At 33.3% G+C, this 18907-nt stretch overlaps 2 protein-coding genes and 1 non-coding gene across 4 annotated transcripts; 2 read left to right on the top strand and 1 right to left on the bottom strand.

The window, feature by feature from the left end:
* Positions 1-2506: 2506 nt before the first annotated feature.
* TRNAY-GUA (transfer RNA tyrosine (anticodon GUA)) lies at positions 2507-2600 on the top strand. Its single transcript has 2 exons — positions 2507-2543; positions 2565-2600. It is a non-coding gene; the product is annotated as a tRNA-Tyr (tRNA).
* An 82-nt stretch (positions 2601-2682) lies between these two features.
* Positions 2683-11594, top strand: LOC132177397 (actin-related protein 2/3 complex subunit 4). Of its 2 annotated transcripts, XM_059589689.1 has the most exons (8): positions 2684-2806; positions 3257-3322; positions 5073-5125; positions 5770-5797; positions 7351-7425; positions 8573-8677; positions 10444-10533; positions 11234-11594. In XM_059589689.1, exons 1-8 carry the CDS (start codon positions 2804-2806, stop codon positions 11321-11323), a joined length of 510 nt encoding a protein of 169 aa, XP_059445672.1. In that variant the 5' UTR covers positions 2684-2803; the 3' UTR covers positions 11324-11594. The 2 variants fall into 2 exon arrangements, with proteins under 2 accessions (XP_059445671.1, XP_059445672.1); XM_059589688.1 differs by lacking the exon at positions 10444-10533 and having other exon boundaries at positions 2683-2806.
* Positions 11595-12975: 1381 nt separating this feature from the next.
* Positions 12976-15487, bottom strand: LOC132180101 (uncharacterized protein At4g04980-like). Its single transcript, XM_059592957.1, has 7 exons — positions 15404-15487; positions 15180-15306; positions 14513-15092; positions 14222-14387; positions 13968-14132; positions 13687-13839; positions 12976-13265 (listed from the first exon to the last, which is right to left on the bottom strand). Exons 1-7 carry the CDS (start codon positions 15485-15487, stop codon positions 13077-13079), a joined length of 1464 nt encoding a protein of 487 aa, XP_059448940.1. The 3' UTR covers positions 12976-13076.
* Between the last annotated feature and the right edge of the window lie 3420 nt (positions 15488-18907).

Raw genomic sequence — 18907 nt, 5'->3', positions numbered from 1 at the left:
ATGTCACTTTTTAAAGTTTAGAAGCATAGTTACAAAATTAGTGATAATTCGATGAGCTAAAGTATATTTTTATCTTTTTTTAATCAAATGAGGGAAAGCCAAAGGGGAGGATGAGTTTAGTTTATTAATTCAAGATGTGCTTTATTAGCATATATTAAATAGTATATAATTTGTGAAAACTATAGGTGCACAAGTAATGCTACATGTTTTTTTATTATTATTATTCCTCTAAAATTAATGTTGTTTTTAAAATTGTCATTGAATTTGTGATATATTACTTTTAAATTTTGATATAATAGTAATTTTAAAATTCACATAATTTTTTAAGGGACACAATATCAACATTTCTTATGGCGACGGATAACAATGTCATTTTTTTGTTTAAATCATAGGTATATAAAGTATTTTTTATATATAAGTTGTAACGACAACTTTTGATGGATGTTAAGAGAGTAGATCTTAAGCGGACAAGAATATTGCTTTAGATTTAGATCTTCAATTGATAAAGCATCTATTCTTATAATCTCACTCCCATTTAATGTCGCAATGTATATGTTTTTTTTTTTTTTTTTTTTAAGTGTAATACAAAATTTTATTTTAAAAATTATCACCAATTAATATTAATGTTAAATGATAATATATTTGTAAGATTAGAGGTGTGGTATTTTGTATTCTCTTGTCTTTCTCTCATTATTTTCCGCCAATGTGGCATTATCAATTCTTCGTTGTTTTTTATTTATTTTTAATTAATATTGATCTGAACATAAATTGACAACGTCAATGAAGAATGACAAGATAATACAAAATAAAATATTTCGTAAAATTATTTCCTAGTTTTGGCAATATAAGTTTGGTTAAATGTAGCAGGATACATTATATACGAAAGATGCTAAATATTCTAAATTTTTGTTTTAAAAGTTGGTTCCCAAATGACGTGTTACCATTCAATGAGTTTGTGACACATTTTAAAAAATAATAAATCTCATGAGATAGTGACATATCATTTGGGAACTAACTTTTGAGAATAAAATTTAGAATGTGTAGCACTTCTCACTATACATATATATTATGACATAAGTCACAAGTATACAAATTCATACTAATACAATAATTAAGTACCTAGAGACTTAGTTATAAACTTCCAATGTATATTATAAACTTATAAGTTTACATATGTTATAAATTATAATTATACATATATGCATATTGAATAATATAGATGTATAAGATCAATACTGAATCATATGATTCAATAACAATTTAAATAATTAATCACATTATTCATGTACAATGATAATATGATTCGTATAATATGAAATTAAGTAATTGACATTGAATTAAATAATATGTTACTTATATCTACAATTGAAGTAGTAATGTATTATGATTATAATATATATGATTATATTACATGATCAATTGATCATTAAATCATAGGATTATATAATAACAAATTATACATAACATTACATAATTATACAAATTCATATTAATACTATAATTATTAATTAAGCACCTAGAGACTTAGTTCAATTTTATGTTATAAGTTCATATATGTTATAAATTATAATTATACATATATAATACCAATTTTTTATTATAATATATTTTAACCATTTTTTGAACAATAATAACAATTTTTGGAACCATTATTATATATGATTTTTTTGACAATTTTTTAAACTATTTTTTATTCAATTTTTTAACCAATTTTGAAAAAATGACTTGGTTTTACACATAAACCATTTTTTAATCCATATTATGCGCCCTAAAACGAAGTTTTGCAAGTGTATATACTTGCATTTTTTTTTCTTTCTATTGACTTGTATTCTTAACAAGTTATGATTTACATTTAATGACTTCTTTTTTTTTTTTTTTTTTAAGTGCAAGTAGATGTAAATTAATGTAAATTTGGGGTCAAATATTTTATATTTTTCAATATGAGCTATTTTTAGAGCAATTTGGCCAAATATAGTATATAAAAGAAAAAAAGTCAAAAACTGAAAATTGGCCCAAAGGCCCAACTTTTAAAAAAGCGGTTATAACGGATGGTTATATATTTACTAACTACTAACCGCATAGCGAAAACGGTTAACGAAATTTAATAACCGTCTTTTCACCCATAATAGCTATAGCAATACACCACAAAAATTATTGTAGGTTTGGCAACATAATCCAATACACATTTAGGTAGCTGCCAAAAATCGTGATTTATATATTTCATGTACAGCGAAAAATAATACATATTTTTTCAACACTATACAATGAAAATTACCATTCTAACTCATAATACAACCATATAGATAATTTTCCCGAAAATTGTTATTGGGGTTTATTTGGTCAATAAACCAAAATTGAAACTGCCACGTAAGCTTCTTTTATTTTTTACCTCCTCTCCTTTGGGTAACTAAAGTCATATTACTTACAACCAAACAAAAAAAACAAAAACAAAAAAATGGGATAACAGAAGATAAAATGTTATTAATTATTAGTTGACATCAACAATCCGACCTTAGCTCAGTTGGTAGAGCGGAGGACTGTAGTCGGGTCATTGCTCACAGCTAATCCTTAGGTCGCTGGTTCGAATCCGGCAGGTCGGATTTTTCTTTTTAAATTTCTCTCATTTCGTCATTAGCGACCTGGGGCGCATTTTAGCAATATCTTCCTTAATTGGCACCTTTAAGCGCAAAGTAGCGGCCAACCCACACCCCTGAGGCCCCCTTCAAAAATCGCTCGCTCCCTTCAAAGACCCAAAAAAACAAAAAAAATCTTTGCAGTTTCAGAAGCTCTTTCAAATCCCAATATGGTAAGCCAAAACGAAAATCATTGTGGGTCTCTTGCTGATATTTCTTTCTCATAAGTTCTCTTTCTAGCTTATTATGCTATGTTTGGTAACCGAGAAAATGTAGGAAAATAAGGAAAAGGAACTGAATTATCGAGTCTTGGTAAATTCCCCTTAATTGTAAGCTCAGAAACTCGAAAATATCCACTTGAATGAGACTAGCACAACCTTTCCGGTTAGTTGAGCAAGATTTTCACATTATTTTGGGAAATCGGGGCAACAGAAAACATCAGATTAGGAATTATGTTTTTTTTTTTTAATTTTATTTTTTTTTCTCTCTTTCTTTTTCCCTTTTCTCTTTTTTCTCAGCAATTAAACTTAGGATAAAGGACTTTAAGGTTTCATTTTCTTGCTTGATTTTATTTGGTAAGCTCATATCTCACTTTGTTTTTGCTGGATTTGAACAATTTGTAGGCGAACACTTTGCGGTTGTACTTGACGTGCATACGAAACACTCTCGAGGCCGCCATGTGTCTTCAAGTGTGTATCATTTGTGGTATCACTGCTAATTGTAGCAATAAAAAAACCCCAAGCTTTTTTGTATATAATTGTGCAACTTAAATTAAACACGGTATTCTTTAAGAAGATTGATGTATTTTTGGTACTGTAAAACAATTATACAGTACAAAGTTGTCGTTTCTTTGTATGATTGGTGCAATTAGGAGAACTGATAACATGTTTATTGATTTGTGAAAATTTAGTGAGCCTTTGTGATTGAAAATGCTTAAGTCATTGGCTTTGTTTAATTCAAGTGATTGGAAAACTGGCTATATTTGTTTCTTTGTGGTAGTGATGCAAGTAATCGATTCTTCTGAAACTATAGTCTGTTTGTTGTTGAGTAAACATTTATTGAGCTTGTTGGTCTGAAAATGTTTAAAGACAATCTTTGTATGTTTATGACATGCAACTATGTACTATGTAAAGTCATTTTTTTTAGGTGCTAATCTCAAACTTGTCTTGTTTATAGAAGCAAGACAAAGATCGCATACTGTGCCCTTATTTTGGTGTTTTAAGTTAGCAGGAAAGTTTCCTTTTTTTCTCTTTGATAGGTAAACACAATTCACAAACACATACCGGAACTGTGAGCTCACCCCATCCATCCCTTATTTATGGGAGGAGGAGATTTCATTTGGTCCAAAGAGCATAGGCAGGTTGGCAGCAAGATTGTCTTCCAATTCTTCTAAAACATTTTCTCTTTCGATTCCAAAAATTTGATTTCTATGAAAATTATTTCTTTGTATTATTTCATCTGACTTGTCCGCTTTTAAGACCTTCCCCTTTCTTTCAAAATTTTAAAGCTTCACCGGAATATGTCACTGTAGATGTTTACGAGGGACGCTGTTGAATCAAGGCTATCATCCCCCCCCTTTTAGAAAAACATTTTCATTCAATATATATGAGCAATGTTTTTTCACGAAGGTAGGCTTGCTGAAAGCTCCTCCACTAACCTTATAAGAGGCCTACTCAATCTCAAAACCAGTCAAATGGCTTCCTCAAATTGATAATATGATCCCATAAGAAAGTAAAGACGATCCACTGTCTCTGCATTCAATTACTGATTGCATAACAGCTTAGAAAAGATCATTTTTCAGAATATTACTCCAACGAGCTGTTATCTTGAGTTGCTGTCTTAAGAAAGCACCTTAGTTGATGTGTGGACTGTGGAGTGCCTTAAAAAGCTTAAGCTATAAAAGATATGTAATAGAAAATCATCAAAGAATCTATTAACAACGATTATCATTGTTGGCCAATTACTGTACCATGAAATCCTCTCTTGAAGCAAGCCCCTTGATAGTTGTGTTGTGAGAGAGTGCTAATTCCACCTCAAGCTATAAGAAATTTAAGATCTGGATAGACCTTGAAGTCTGATGCCATTTATAGTCTATTCTGTTCAGCATCACGTTTCCCAAAGGAAGTGAATTAAGACCATTTAGCCACAGTTGAAGACTACTGTGGTGTCTTTATTACTGGTGTAGCAAACAATAAATTTGTGTAGATGGGGTATTCTAGGCATATCTTTTGAGGTTTGACATTTTTTTATTATTGACTGTGGTTCATGTTTCCTTGCCACTGTTAACAAATGTTGACAGTTTTCCTTGCTTCATGAGAACAGTCTTTTTTGAATTTAGTGCTGTGGGACTGGGGAAACCTTTTTCTTTCATCCAATTCACTTTCGCATCATTATGACACCTGATTGATCTTATAACTTGCGTCTATACGGTGGGTGCAGAACTTCCCTTGCCAAGAAGTTGAAAGGCATAACAAGCCGGAGGTAGAACTAAAGTATGTTAAGTTTCCTTTTGATCTCATATACTCTTACTTGTGCTGCTCCTTTTTAGCATGTTTATTTTTATTTTGTAAAAAGGAAAGAATTTAGTTACTGGCAAGTGGCAACAGAAGAAAAATAAATAAAAGTGAGACTGTAGACACATTCACCAATCTTGTTAGTACTCTCTATACCTTTATAGAATCGTAAGTGGGGAACCTTTGAGTTCTTGAAGCAGATTCTTTGAGGTCTCTGGTACTCTTGAGTTTCTGAGGCAGGTGTTCATGTCTTGGACATTTCTTTAGTTCTTCTTTGACTCCTTTAACTAATTTTGCTCCAGACGTTGGCTCTGCCTTGTATGCTGAAGCCATATTCATGACATAATAGAAAATAGTAAAATACACCACTTTAGAGGCGCAAAAGCAAAGCCCTGGACTCATGCAAATCAAGAGGACTTTCTGGTTGAAGAAAGTGTTTGTAGTAACCATTTGGGTCCTTTAGTAGCTTGATGTTAAGTCTCATTATTTTTAGTATTTATCGACTAAAATAGTAGTAGTTTCAGATTATTTTTAGTCTTGTGCGTATCTCTCCGGCATCATGTTCTGCCAGTTTATTATTGTTTGTTACATCTAAGGGACCTTTATCTTCTTCTTGTCTGCAGGACCAGCACAGAACTTCTCCTAAATCCAGTAAGAACCACATTGTTCCCTTTTTTCCTTTTTATGCTGCTATTGATGGTATGCTTTTAATTGATTACTAATGCTGTCAATTTTCCTGAGATTCTCTATGTTTCAAGGCTTTATCTTGTCTGTTATGTTTTGACAAGCATAGTTCCCATGGGTTCTAGCATATGATATGATAGATTAATTTTCAGAAGATAAAAAAATCATCCTTCGTCAAGGTCTAATGAATTCTGGAGAATTGAGCAAATCAAATATTAAAACTCGTGGCTTGAGTGAGAAAATAATGCTGACATGCTAGGCATAAACTGCTAGATCGACTCAATCTGATATTTTTGTCAATTTTTCAAACTTGCTTGCAGTTTGCCAAATCACTTGATAAAGAAGAGGCAGTTCTAGTTATCTTTGTGAGATTTTGCCTCTTGCCATTTTCCCATTTTCAAGGCACACTTTTGGACCTCCTATCCTTTTTATCAAAATGACTGGTTGCCATTAAACCTATAAATCTTTGATGAATCAGTACACTGGACATTAACTGTTATAGTGATCTTTAGGTAACATTGGCAATTTAGGGTTTTTATTATTAAGGGAAAAAAAGAAGGAAAAACCATCATGTTTGTGGAACTTCAACAGGTTTCTATTTAAACCTCCTTTGATATCTTGTAAACTTAACCCCAAAGGGTTGGCCCAAGTGGTGAAGGCCTTGGACTTTGGTGGCATAACCATCAAGTATAAGGTTCAAATCTCCTTGGGTACAAACAACTCCATTGGGCCACACCCTTGGCGAAGCCAAATTTAACCGATCCGTGTGGTAGGGGTGCATTATACGTGTCCGGGGTTTATCCTTCAAGGGTAGGTACATGAAGTGGCTTTGCCTTGCTAGGGTTTCCCGTCAAAAAAAAAAAAAATTGTAAACCTCAAGATGTAGTTTTTCATTGTTGGTAGGGTTGTGCCCCTCTGCGTTTTATTAATGATACGGAATTATTTACCAAAAAAAAGTTTTTCATTGTTGGTCCTTGCATATGAGAAAGATTTAACATTTAGGAAATTTCCCATGTGATATACCGACCATTATTCCTTTTAGCAGTAGGGAGGATGAAAAACGGTACTAATTCTCAACTCCTTTGCGCTCTTATGTGATGTCATTAGTTTTCACCTACTTAACAAAAAAAAAAAAAAAAATCTCTCCATATCGCGGTTGCCTATTCTTAGTTCACTGAAGAACATTGCTGTCTAATGTTGTGTAGCATTCATGGATGCATTCTTTGTTTGGACTAGCTTATTGAAATAAATTCCTGCCATTGATCAACTATCTTAAATAGGTTCACTTATTAAAGTAAGTTAGGCACCTAGTTTTGCCTTGACTCTGCCTTTTGCAACTACCCATTTTAGTCGTAGCATTCCATGCCAATTTTGCAGTTAGTTGTCACAAATGAGCTTTCCAGTTTTTCATTTTTCCTTCATTTACCTGTAATGTTGTACGTATTGTCTTTGATATTGCTTTACCTTTTGATTTCTTTCCATTAATTTTGTTCCATATATATATTTTTTTATTATTGCAGGTTTTGATTTGCCGAAACGAGGCTGAGAAATGCTTAATAGAAACATCTATCAATTCACTGCGCATAAGCCTCAAGGTGAATCCAAATGATCATTTTTGGATGCTTTCTTGTGCTTATGGAGCTAAATGGTGACTTGAGATTATCCATTGCTATATTATGCTTCGGATTGCGTATATAACAAATAGACACTCAAGTACATGATTTTACTTGACCAAAAAAATAAAAAAATCTTTCCACCCATGGTGGTGGTCTATATTTTCTTCTGTAAACTTAAGTATTTATAGTGGTAGGGCTTTTTTGTTTCTATGATTCTTAGTGGTTGGTGATGTATTTGAAGATTTGCACAGCATCTCAAAATCTTTAAATACATAAACATAGTATATGAGCCATGAAGGATTCATTTGACAATATATAAAGAGAGAAGTTTTAGTGCAGAATTTTGATTCTTATTTTCCTCCTGGGTGTTATCATGGAATGAGAGGCAAAGTTGAAAATTGGAGGTACTTTCCTCCTGGTTGTTATCATGGAATAAGAAGACTCTGAACTTCACAGAATACTTTTCTGTACAGCTGTACAGAAAGTAATTAATCCCCAAACTCAAAAGTAAGTCCATTTGTAATTTCTCATGAGCTCAGACCAGCTTAAATTTGTTTAAACTTGCTCAGAACTGCCATTTGTGTCATATAATTGAGCTCAAACTGGGCTCATGGAAAGCATCATTGGCAGCTCCAAGATTGCATATTTTTGTCTTGTTTCTTTCATTTCTGGGATAGGTTACCCATTCCTATCTGCTGAGTTTTGATGTGTGTTGGAAGTCCCACATTGTCTGGGTATTAAAGAGATGAGCCATTTATAAGGGTGAGGAGAAACCTCAACTCTTGAGCTAGCTTTTGGGTTGAGTTAGGCCCAAGACCCATTTCTAATATGGTATCAGAGCCCAGGTTCAATTGGCTATGGCCCACTGTCATCCATTGTCGCACGTGTTGGCTTGGATGTCCTCCGCCACACGTGAGGGGGCGTGTTGGAAGTCCCACATTGCCTGGGTATTAAAGAGATGAGCCATTTATAAGGGTGAGGAGAAACCTCAACTCTTGAGCTAACTTTTGGGTTGAGTTAGGCCCAAGACCCATTTTTAATAATGTGTGTATAAGATCATAAAGCTATAGATTACAATCGTTCTCCCATTTTCTTCTTAACTGCATCTTGTTTTCCGGTTTTATAGGTAAAGCAGTCAGATGAACTTGAAAACATACTAACGAAAAAATTTCTTAGATTTTTATCAATGAGGGCTGAAGCATTTCAAGTATTGAGGAGAAAGCCAGTACAGGTATGTACGGCCCATCTCGTTGACTCAACCTTACACTTTGCTCTGTATATAATATTTTTGACAAAATTCAGGGGTTGGCCTAATGAGCCATTAGGAAAATAATCAAAGATGTTACAAATGTTGGGATATTGTCAAAATGACATCATGCTTGCCAACTAGGGGCACAAAAATGTGTTTGTTCTGATTTAAATAATTTATTTCTGCACATTGCTGGTTCAAACCTTTATAGCACAATCCCTGCTTTTCATTTTTTTTTTTTAATTTATTTATTTTTATAACAATTCTGCACTTTTTCTTGTGTTAGAGTTGGAGAATCTTAGCATAATGCTCTTTGAAATATCTTTTAACACTTGTTGCCATACTTTGGTGAAGATTCGTGGTCCTCTTTATGTGAAGATATAGAATGTTGGCCATAATTGTATTATATCTTGATTGTCTTGCTTATCTGGTCCTGTGCTAGTGACATAGTCGATACGTACCTAGTTGCAGTAAATGAATCATGACCACCATATAATTTATGAAGCAACACTGATTATGTCCTGCTGCTTTATGTTGCAGAATGTTGATAATTTATCATAATAAATGGCACTCTGGGTGGGCCACCTATCAAGAAAAAACAAAAATTAGCCAGTGTTGATATTTTGTACTTTGTTCATGATTTATCCTTATTTGTAGATTATGCATATAAATTTTAAATTAATTAGGTTCAGCTATAGACCCTGGCTGGCTGTAGCTTATTTTGCAAAATGGGATTTTGAGTTGGAGCTCCAATTACATATAATGTGTAACCACCAAAAGAAATCTGCATGTATTGGTCTGTAATGCACCTTACGCCAATTTTACTGTTTGGATAGAACTTTGAAATCCAGTTGGTTCTCAGAACCCAATTCCCCAGTTTAGATGTGGAAGAGAATTTCTCTTTGGAAACTGCATTAGTTTTAAGCTGTCAATCATGGGATTAAGTGAAGGTTTTATTGAAAGAGTGGAAGTTTGTATTACTCTTTTCAATAAGAAAATGTGGTGTTTGGTGCAGAGTTTATGCGTCTCCTTGTATTTCACCTAAAGAAGAGCAACTTATAATCCGTTTAAATTGAGTTACAGCTTTAAAAGATTCATACAAACTATAGAGATGTTAATTTGTTATCAGCTGCAAAAGTAATAAGCTATTTGTTTCTAGCCCTTCTGGTCAACTGGTATTATAGTCGCTGCACCCTACATATGAGATTGCAGGAGCAAGATACTTTTGAGGCTGTGTTCATTGAGAGCATAGTGTGATGGCATATAGATAATGTTTGTGCCTTCTTTGTGTGCAAATGCATCGCCTTTGAACTTCACCTTGAATAACTGCAATATATACATTTGTTTTTTAGCTCAATAAGTCGCAATCCCCTAGGCTCCTGGGATTATGAAATTCTCAACAAACTGAGGGTATTCTGTGGGAATTTTGATATTTTGCATGTTTTTGTTTCTGCAAATGCTGTACATCCCAGATCACGTCACTTATTTCTGAATGGAAGGGTGTTCCAACAAAAATGCGACTTTACTTTGCTATGTGTGCAGTTATCAAGTGGTCTCAATCGCTCTGAACTTTGAATGACTAACTCAGAAATTTTCAGTCCGAAAGATAATTTTTGTGTGTGTTTTATTTTGAATAATTAATAATTTTCCAAAGCACTATTGCTTCTTTCTCTTTTAAAGATGCTTTTCAGCTGACATTCAAATCATTTACTTGTCTTAATTATATGCATCAATGCTTCAATTTACAGGGTTATGATATTAGCTTTCTTATAACAAACTACCATTGTGAGGAGATGCAGAAGCAAAAGCTCATAGATTTTATCGTGCAATTCATGGAGGCAAGATTTGTGTTTTACCTTATAACTTCGCTGTACTATTTTCTCTTGATTCCCTACTTTTAGATGGCTGCTGAATTATTCATCTAAATTATTTTCTTCTTGATTGACCATGCATCGAGCACTTGCGACACTCTAGAAGAAGCATATTTGGGTTGCACCTCTCTTCCTTTGGTTGTTTGTTGGTGGCAGTGCAAGTGTGTGTGTGTGTATATATATATATATATATATATATATATATTGATTGATTGATAGGTAATTATATGTTAAGAGGATCGTATGCAATCTTGCTTCAGGCAGCCAGGCCTGATCCTCAGCTGTCATTCTTGAAGTTTGATGATGCCTGAAACATTAGTCCTCCTCAGGTGTCGTACTTGAGTCAATATACGGTCCGATAGCAATCTGGACTATCTGATATGGACCAAATATTTGATAATATCTCGTAATCCCTTATCTTGTCAAATGCTAGTGGGCAAATTATGCTAATAAGTCTAAATCCTTCTTTTGAGATATACAAACTCAGAATACTGTTCCTAGGGAGTTTGATGTACACAAGTTTTAAAATTTCTCTTGCTTTTGTTATTTTCTTTGATGTTGCTTTGCCCTTGTTATACAACTCACCTACATGTATACATATTTACATACGTCTAGGTTGATTTATATATGTTTTTATATTGATAACCTTCCAAATTGTTTTCGACAGGATATCGATAAAGAGATAAGTGAACTTAAAATGTCGGTGAACACACGTGGGAGGCTGGTAGCTACAGAGTTTCTGAAGCAATTTATCTGATACTTCTAGGAGTGCACCCATCTTTTTGAAAGTGCCCATGACACAGAAACAAGATTTACATGTGATTATATTGGAAGGATTGCGATTCCACATTTTTCCATGTTTGTTATCCCGTAAATTGAGCATCTATCAAGATGTGATGAGGATTGTGATTCCATATTTTTTCACGTTTGATGTCCCCCATAGTTTGAGCATCTATCAAGATGCATCACTTCTTCAACTACGTAATTATTTTATAATCTTTGTCTGGAAGGGTATATCGATGGAAGAAGATATATGTTCAATAACCGGAGGGCTTGGTCAACCATCCCTATTGACCTTAAGGGTGATTTGGCCACCCTTGAGAGTGGTTCGGCTCCTTCCAAAGGTCAGTTCTTGGGATTACCAAACTACCCTAAAGGGCGATGAGGTGGTTAATCAAGCCGGGGAATGGTCGACCATCCTTGAAATGAGTGTATATATAAAGGTAAAATTATAAATTTATAAAGGTTTTGTAAGAAAAATTGTTGAAATTTGTACAGAGCAGCTATGCGTGGATATATCAACCAAAACCATCAAAACATTAGAAATGAAAAAATAAATCTCATTAATGGAAAGTCATGATAAGACCTTAATTACTCCAATGTATCCCTTTTTAAGAAAAATATACTAACCAAGTATGTGATCACAATCTTTTCACAAACACAGTTATTATTGTCTTCATTTTTGTTATACAAAAATAAAATAAAGGGTTTGAAGACAAAGAGAAGACGAGAAAAGACAAGAAAAATCTTTGTACCTTAAATTCGAGGTACTATTTTAATTTTATTTTATTTTTTAAAATTTATGAAAAGGGTTTTTTTATTTGTTATGAAAAAATATATATAGATTTTTCAAACTCTCACTATGTAATGAATCAGTTGAAGATTTTTGACCTTCATTTCTTTCTTGCTCTATGTAACGAAAGCTTAAAACACAACTATAACCGATGTTGGTAAAGACAGTGTCGTAAGCAACAAGACTGTAGATCTCATGTCCATCACATTATTCACATATATTCTATTTCTTTCAATTCTAGATGCACTACAAAACTTAAAAAGGAGAGGAAAAAGATTTTATTTTATTTTATTTTAAATCTGCAGAGGTATATAGGTGGATTCCATTTTCCAACTAGAATGAATGAAAAAAAGAGGAAAAGATAAACACCATATGTACATGACCAAGTATCACAAACCACCATGTCCACCATAGCTGTAGGCTTGTAGCTCTCCTTTGCTACTTCTCTTGTATACTTCTTGAGTGCGTCATCTCTTATGCATCTTGTCAAATCACCTTAATTGGTGGTCAAGTTTTTTGATTTTCGTGTCAAGAAAATATAGGGCTGCGTCAATTATTTGATACATTCCTTTTAATTTTTATTTACTTAAACTAATGGAGTCGTTTTTTGGTTTATTGTTGGGTTGTCCAGCCCTTTGTTGTTTGGTGTAATTTCCTTATTTTATCTATATATAAAAAATAAAAAAAATAAAAAGTATCACAAAAGTGAACCAAGATTAGATTATATATTATGTTATAAGAAAATGTGTAAATCACAAATTGAAAAATCTAAGTTTGTTTGAGAATCCCTGCATTTGTACTCTAAAATAAGCACCAAGTCCGTATAATTAGTAATTTGTACAAGTAACAAGTACCCTTTTCAATATATGCATCAGTGTGGATGTGGTCAAATACATTTGGTTTAGCAATGTCCTCAAGGAAAGGGAGATTATTGCTGCTAAGAATGAGAAGCAATTTCATGAGCCACTTCTTCTGCCAGCTTGTCAGCACGATCATCCTGCCCACCAGCAAAGGCATAGACCCTGTATGCCAGTTGAAAAGCCCTCCAAAGCATTTTAGAATTTCCCTTTCTTTGTCTGTCGGTTTTGGATCCAATTTCTTCTTTAGCCTTTGCTTCTCTCATCTCCTAGTAGAAAAATGCCAATATGACCTTGCTTGGTCTCGGTTGCTTAGTAAGAGTAATACTACTTTTTACATCTATTTATTATACTCAAGTCACATCTGCTAATATGACGTGTTTTAAGTGACTTACACTTTTTGTTTTTTTTTAAGTGACTGACATGATAAGTAACTTAAAACACGTCATGTCAGATAGTGTGACATGATTATAATAAACAAATGAGAAGAATAGAATTATTCATTTAATAAATGTAAAAGAATAACACTATTCTTCACACCTATTTTACACATGGCTGACAAGGTGTGTTTTATTTAAGTGGTTTTCAAGGAAACTCACTTAAAACACGTCAGGTCAGCTGATGTAAAATGAGTGTGATAAATGAGCGTGAAGAGTATCATTCTCATTGTAAAATTAGTACTAAAGCTACCTTAAGTGCTAGCTCCATGCAGCTTGAGGAAACATCCACCATTAATTCCTTGATTAGTGTAAGGATGTTGAAGTCGAAATGAATATCATGACTCTTAAATTTCTTGGATTCTTCTTCTTTGATCCTTTCAAGTGCCTCCAATTCTTTTTTGATCTTAGTGAGGAGAGAATGAAGATATATTACAAAAGAGTATGAAAATTCAATGAAGTTTGGACTTACCAAGGGTTACTAAAGATGGTGATATTATAAGGTTTAAGACCTCATTGGAATTGATTATTTACCTTACTGAAAAAACTCTCAACCTTGTTGAAGAGCTGGTCCAAGGGTGCCACTATCTGCAGTTCCTTCAAGTTTGTTGCTATTTTATCTAATTTTGAGTACAAAGCTGAAGCTGTCCTCAATGCTTCCAGCTTCTTTGTAGGGAAATCTTCATATTTTCCGAGAACCTACACCTTAAAGAAATTGAAAGATCAACTAAGGTTGACAATGAGGATGGATGTTTAATCTTGTTTGAGAAATCCCATAGTATGTTGACCTGGGTTTCATCAGTTAGGCCTTCAAGAAAAGATTCCACCCGTCTTTGGAACATAAGCAGCTTAACCATGTCTTTTGCTTGGAAGGACCTAATGGCTATCTTCAGCTCCATGATTGACTTTTCATGCTTTCGAGCATCTTCTTCTATTTGTTGGAAGTAAGTTGATCTGAGGCCAAAGAGATTTAAAAATTAAAAAAGCCAAACGCTTTTGTGAGTTGAAGTTTTTTGAAATCTGCCATCTCCAAATATAATGGATTCTTTCAACAGTAAAAGGTGTCATGAGAAGCAAACCTCTTTGTCAACTCTGCCAATGAAGCAGCCAGTCCTTGTTTCCAACCAGTGGCGCCTCCAATTTGTGGACTCCTTGTACCAGTTGGAGCTCTTCTTTCATGATTAACATCAGCAGAATTAACCAAATTTAAAAGGCTAGACCCTTCTACATTTCTCTTGAGATTCCTAAACAAATTAATCATCTGGACAGATCTCTTCAACTTAGTTGTGGCTGCCTTTCGATGCAGGGATTTTGTGGCGCCAAGTGGAGGAGGTGGCGGCGGAGCAGGACGCTTCTGCGGCGCCACGGGTGTTGGTGGAGACAGGGCTGGTCCTTTTGAAGGCATCATGGGCATTGGGTTGCCAGGTTTTAGTTCTGCTACAATCACTTGAGAATTTTTCTTTACTTCTTTAGCATTTGGTTTTAATTTTTCAACCTTCTCATGATTTTTATTGAGGGGGCTGGAATCTTGAGCAACATGAACTACAAGAGTCTGCTGGAGAAGAGATGGGGAATTATAACCTTCCTTCATATCTTCCTCATCCAGCATATCGAATAATTCTCTTGCAGCCTTAATCATGCAATCAAGTGTTGCGAACACTATATCAACTTTAAAAAGTGAAATTATATTGAAATCTAGTCAAGAAAAGCATAAAAAACAAAAACAAAAACAAAAAAAAGACATACCAAGTTGCTCCATAATAGTGTTTTCCACATTAAGATTCTTATCAAATAAGAATTTGTTCATCCACTCGTGATTCTTTGTCCATGAATCTCTAACAGATATCAAAGCCTTGCAGAAGTATGCCAGTCTCTATATGCAACATATATATATACATAATACTTTCATTAGCTCAGAAACTTGTGAAGCTATGAAAAGTGCAGGCATAAAGGTGAGCTGATTGGTAAACCTTATCTAAAGTCGTTCCCTTCATGTTTGGCAAACAAGTATTATCAGCCATGATTCCGGGATACAGCTTATGGAGGTGCTCCATCTTTCGTTTATCTAATAATGGAACAAAAGTATCTCACTAACTGCAAGAAACACAGTTCAAAAAATCAACCCTGATGCCTCATTAGTCTTTCAAGGAACAAATGGAAGATTACCTTAATATATATAGCAGTATATATGTAAATCTACATCCTCTTATACGTAAGATTCCATTGTGAAAATGAACTTTGTGATCCTTAGATATGCTGAAAAGCTTTTGGTTGCCTGTAGAAGTAGTTCATGATAATCCTGTATCTGTGTGAGAGAGAGAGAGAGAGAGAGAATTCTGTATCAAGTTGCATATTAAAATGATTTTTTTAGATTTATCTGCATATATATATTTAGTATATGTTTACATATATTATATATATATATTTGCTAGTCTATATGTTGGGGCCATTTAATATTTATTGAAAGCTTGGTTTTACCTAAGAAGTAAGAAGAAGAAGAAGAAAGATTAAATATGCATTATGCAATTGAATAAACTTTTGGTTGATATGTTGATAAAAAAAATAAAAAATAAAAAATTTGTTTGCATTGATCTGGGGAGGGAATTGGGCGGCTAAGCCAATCTGATGTGCATAAAGTAGCTGAAGGTCAAAGGTTGCTGTATTACTTTTATACATGTTGGTTCTGATATGAGAGGAGGAAAAGTATTTTTTGACTAAAGTCATGAATACGCAGTTGGTAACCCATACGACACGAAATCAGGCATATATGTTGAAAAATCAAGATCAAATGGCCTCAGGAAACTTAATTCTGTTGCCAAAAAATTATATATATATATATATAAAAAAAAAAAGATATAATTTTTTTCTTTTTTTTTCAATTCAATCTAATAAATTGACATGTGCTATTCTAACATGTGAGAGACCTGTGTTTTTTTTTCTTTTAATAGAGTAATGCTAAATATCATAATTGTGTCCCGTTTATGTCTCTTTAATTGTAACTTTTAAAATCACAATTTGATTAAAACTCGATACTAATTTATTACAAATTTAATGGTGATTTTAAAAGATACATCAATTTTGAGGGAAACAAGACGGACATATAGTATTACTCTTCTTAATATACTTAAAAAGACTTTTATACCATTAACAAGACGGACATATAGTATTACTCTGTCTTTCAACTCTTCATCTCCAATCTCCCATATCGCTTTCACATTGAAGGAATTAGTCAGCTTTGGGTGCGAAGAGAGAATTAGGATCCTCAGAATATCCAGTTAGTTATAGTAGTGGGGTATTTTTGTCCCATCAAAAAGTAAAAAACAAAAATACTCATTCACTATAACTAACTGAATATTCTCCAATTCATTTGAACTGGAGATAATCTTGTTCCGTCAAGAGAGGAGTTAACGATGCAAGAGTCTGTATACTAAAAAAAAAAAGGTGTGTCTCACATGTTAGAAGGACATATGTTAATTTATTAGACCGTGTTTAGAAAATTTCTTCTAACTCCATCCTTCCCTTTGGTCCTTTTAAGATGTTTCTATGCCCTTTTGTTATTTATTTATTTTTTACAATTGTCAACATTTTCAAGTTTAAGTTGACATAAAAAAGAGAGGACGTGTTTATGGGGCTTTTCATTGGGATTACTTGGCATTTAAGTTGTGAATGAAAGGAGAGTATAAACATCTCAATACACAGCTGCTGAAAAATCAATTAATCGATATTTTAATACTTTCCTTCATGCGTTGGCTTAATTTTTTTTTTTTTTTTTTAATAGATCAAACCTAACACATGGAATATTTAAGTGAAATGTGGGGTGAATTGACCGAGTCAAGATTCAAACTCAAATTTGACTTTGATACTATATTAATATCATAACTTATCTCAAAAGCTTAAACGGTTAAGCCTATAGGAAAATTCTCTCATACCATATTAAGGGCATATTTGAGATTGCGTTTGAGAGGTTTAAAAGTACGTTTAACACTCAAAGTCTGTTTGAAGAAAAAAGTACTCGTTTGGTAAAAAAATTAAAAACGCTTTTAAGAGTCCAAAAATCTTGAAAATGGCCAAAACGCACTTTTGGCAAAAGCTTCATTTTTAAGCTTTTGCCAAAATGTGTTTTTTTTACTTAAAAGCTCTATTTTTCAAACGCAATCCCAATCTCAAAAGCTTAAGCTTATAAGAAGATGTATCATTTAATCATTTAATCAATACTTTAACATAAAACATTGACGTTAATAGGATGATTATCGGGTGCTAATGTGATTGAGACTCTTTTTGGATATTTTTGTGGAGTAATTGACATTCCATGGAAATTGATATTCAGTAAATTAAAACCAGTATACTTCATATAATGTGTATTGATTTTGTTATTATTATCAATTTGTAATTGTCATCATGGTAATTTAAAATTGATGTATGGCGTTGAAGAAGGCAAAGGGCTTCAGGGAATTTGGACCACGTGTGCAATAAAAGTTGTTTTTAGTAGTTTGTTGGGTTACAGAATAATAAGTTGAGTCAGTTGGGCCAAATGTGTAATAAGATTTGTTAATAGTTTGTTGAGTTGGTTAATAATTGATTGGTTCAACTGGCTAATTGGAGTAATGTTATAAGGATGATTAGAGTCTTTTTTGAGTTCTCTAAAATCTGATGTGGCTTTTAAAATTATCATTAAATTTAAAATGACTATTATTGATTTTGATGTATTGGTGATTTTAAAAGTCATGTTACATTTGAAAAGACCCATGGAGAATTTAGTCCTCCTCATAGCAATACTCGGGCAGTTGAGCCAGCTGTAAAAAGTGGTTATGACTCTAAAGGATTTATAAGCCCATTGGGGGAGGGTATGAGTTTAGTAAGAAAATCAATCTATCAATTCTTCTTACTTTCAATACAACCAGATACACATTCACATTCATCTCTCTCAATCACCATTTCATCCACAATTCACCAAAAACTATCCAGAAAATACAAGAGTATTACAATATTCCAGGTATTGTCCAGAAATCCCCAAGCACGCTTTTAGGTGGCTTTAATGGTAGTTTTGAGGATAGGTTTTGAGGATAGGTTTTAGGGACATGATTCTACCAAAAGAGATATGATAAAAATCATCTTTCAACCATCTCCGTATAGTGAATGAGTGAATTTACCACTGAATTTTTGTAGAACTCATATGACTTTGCAAATCGAATGAATCCACCAAATCTAATGGTGGATTCATTCGATTTGCAAAAAGAGATGGTTGAAAGATAGTTCAAAGAATGATGTGTAGCATACCTCCTACCAAAAAGGTAAGAGATGAGTTGGTTTCGTTACTAACTGGGATGGGAAGGAGTGGGGTGAAATATCAATCCAATTCAAGGCCTTTGTTAGGGTGATGAGATCTTCTATTTCAATGGCTTGATTTCTCCATGAAACTTGATGCTGATAAAGGAGGTGGAAAAGGAGTAGAAGTTCTAGAGAACTCTACGAGA

The sequence above is a fragment of the Corylus avellana genome, chromosome ca4 (assembly GCF_901000735.1).
Source record: "Corylus avellana chromosome ca4, CavTom2PMs-1.0".
Lineage (NCBI taxonomy): Eukaryota > Viridiplantae > Streptophyta > Magnoliopsida > Fagales > Betulaceae > Corylus > Corylus avellana.
This window is presented reverse-complemented; position numbering and strand designations above follow the sequence as displayed.